Source organism: Macrobrachium rosenbergii, chromosome 16, assembly GCF_040412425.1.
Source record: "Macrobrachium rosenbergii isolate ZJJX-2024 chromosome 16, ASM4041242v1, whole genome shotgun sequence".
In the NCBI taxonomy this organism is placed as follows: Eukaryota; Metazoa; Arthropoda; class Malacostraca; order Decapoda; family Palaemonidae; genus Macrobrachium; species Macrobrachium rosenbergii.
In genome coordinates this window covers 27465988-27468017 of record NC_089756.1, presented here as the reverse complement: position 1 = coordinate 27468017, position 2030 = coordinate 27465988, and the positions used below count along the sequence as shown (strand labels likewise).

Genomic DNA, 2030 nt, shown 5'->3' with positions numbered 1-2030 from the left:
ACTACACATTTCCTGTCAGTTGCTACGATTGTCATTATAATTATTGTGATTATTATCTACTAATAACCCCCTCAAGGGGGTAGTGCCGTCAGTGCACCTCATGCGGTGCACTGTAGGCATTACTTAAGGTTCTTTGCAGTGTGCCTTCCAAGGCCCCTAGCTACAACCCCTTTCATTACTTTTACTGTACCTCCGTTCATATCCTCTTTCTTCCATCTTACTTTCCAGCCTCTCCTAACATTTGATTCATGGTGCAACTGCTTTGAGGTTTTCCTCCTGTTACTTAACCTTTCAAACCTTTCGACTGTTAATTTCCGTTTCAGCGCTGAATGACCTGATAGATTGCAGCGTTTGTCCTTTACCCTAAATTCTATATTCTATTCTATTGTACCAATAACCCTTCTCCGTAAAGGGGTGGCTTCGAAAAAAGCCTTTCCCATGCATGTTGGTAGGGATTATTATTATAATTGTCATTGCTACTACTACTACTACTACTACTACTACTACTACTACTACTACTGCTGCTGCTGCTGCTGCTGCTGCTGCTGCTGCTGCTGCTGCTAGCACTACTGTAGTGTATAGGGCTAGGACTAGCATCATTACTACCACTAACGAACTGGTTATGTTTGGGTTTAAAGAGAAGGGATTCGAACATCGCCATTCTCGGAGTAATGCGATCCTCGACCAGTTCACCCTAACTGTGTTTTCCGCGTTTATGTATCCGTCCTTAATACTGGAATACTTTATAAATGCAAATGACAAGTGAAAAATGCGCCGAAGTTTCTCCAGCGCAATCGAGTTTTCTGTACAGCGTATAATCAAGGCCACCGAAAATTGATCTGTCCTTCGGTGGTCTCGGTATCATGCTGTACGAGCCGCGTTGTGGCCTGTCCTATATCGTTGCCAGAAGCACGATCATGGCTAACTTTAACCCCAAATAAAAATAAAGCCTACTGAGGCTAGAGGGCTGCAATTTGGTATGTCTGATGATTGGAGAGTGGTTGATCAACATAGCTATTTGCAGCCATCTAGCCTCAGTAGTTTTTAAGATCTGAGGGCGGACAGAAAAAGTGCGGACGGACAGACGAAGCCGGCGCAATAGTTTTCTTGTCAGAAAACAAAAAATGGAGAGAGCATACGGTATGAATAATCAGAAAAAAATAAGCCAGGTTTAAGCATTCCGGGAATGATCGATCTATTTGAAAGAGTCAAGGGCAACAGAAGTGCGTATAGATTAAAAAGCAGTTGGATGATGACTGATATCCTAGGGAGTGGAATAGACGACAAAGACGGGATGAAAAAGACAGGATAAAAAAACAGGGGCGTTCGCTTTGACCACAAGACGTGGAAGGGTCTGGTACGAGAGGTAGTGGGCATCAATGAGGACCAGGATCCGAAGATCCATAGAAATTGGTTGAGTGAAATGGGGTGAAGCTGCTGCTTCTTCATGATGATTTGGTCATTATTATTATTATTATTATTATTATTATTATTATTATTATTATTATTATTATTATTATTATTATTATTATTATTATTATTATAAGGTTAAAATTTGTGTTTAAATTTAAATTGCGTTTCTGGTTTCTCCTTCACATTCTCTCTCCCATTCCCGGACATCAAAAGTGAAACTCCCTTTGCTCCACGCAACTCCTTTCTCCTCCCTATTCCTTTACCCACTCCTCCCTCACCCCCTCCCTTTACTGTCCTTCCCCTCCCCTTCTCCACCTTATCACTTTAAGCAATATTAAACCATTAGGCCCTCATTTAAAACAAGCCGTCCATGCACCAAACCATTTAAGGCCTGTTTCTGCAGCTGCCGTTTCACTTTCCCACGCAAATGCCTGGTCAGATCTCTCTCTCTCTCTCTCTCTCTCTCTCTCTCTCTCTCTCTCTCTCTCTCTCTCTCTCTCTTCCTGTATTTCATATCACTTTCTAGGACCACATCACATAATAACACGCACACATGCAGGTATTTTTTTTTTTATCCCAACCCCTACCTATTTATGTGTCCATTCTTTGCCTTTCAT

At 41.8% G+C, this 2030-nt stretch overlaps 1 protein-coding gene across 1 annotated transcript in view; it reads right to left on the bottom strand.

Annotated features, from left to right (window-relative positions):
• Window positions 1–661, bottom strand: part of LOC136846914 (uncharacterized) — a 3984-nt gene extending 3323 nt beyond the window's left edge. Inside the window, exon 1 of the mRNA XM_067118167.1 lies at window positions 484–661. Coding sequence (XP_066974268.1) covers window positions 484–661 — 178 coding nt within the window. The remainder of the gene's footprint in view (window positions 1–483) is intronic.
• Window positions 662–2030: the final 1369 nt, after the last annotated feature.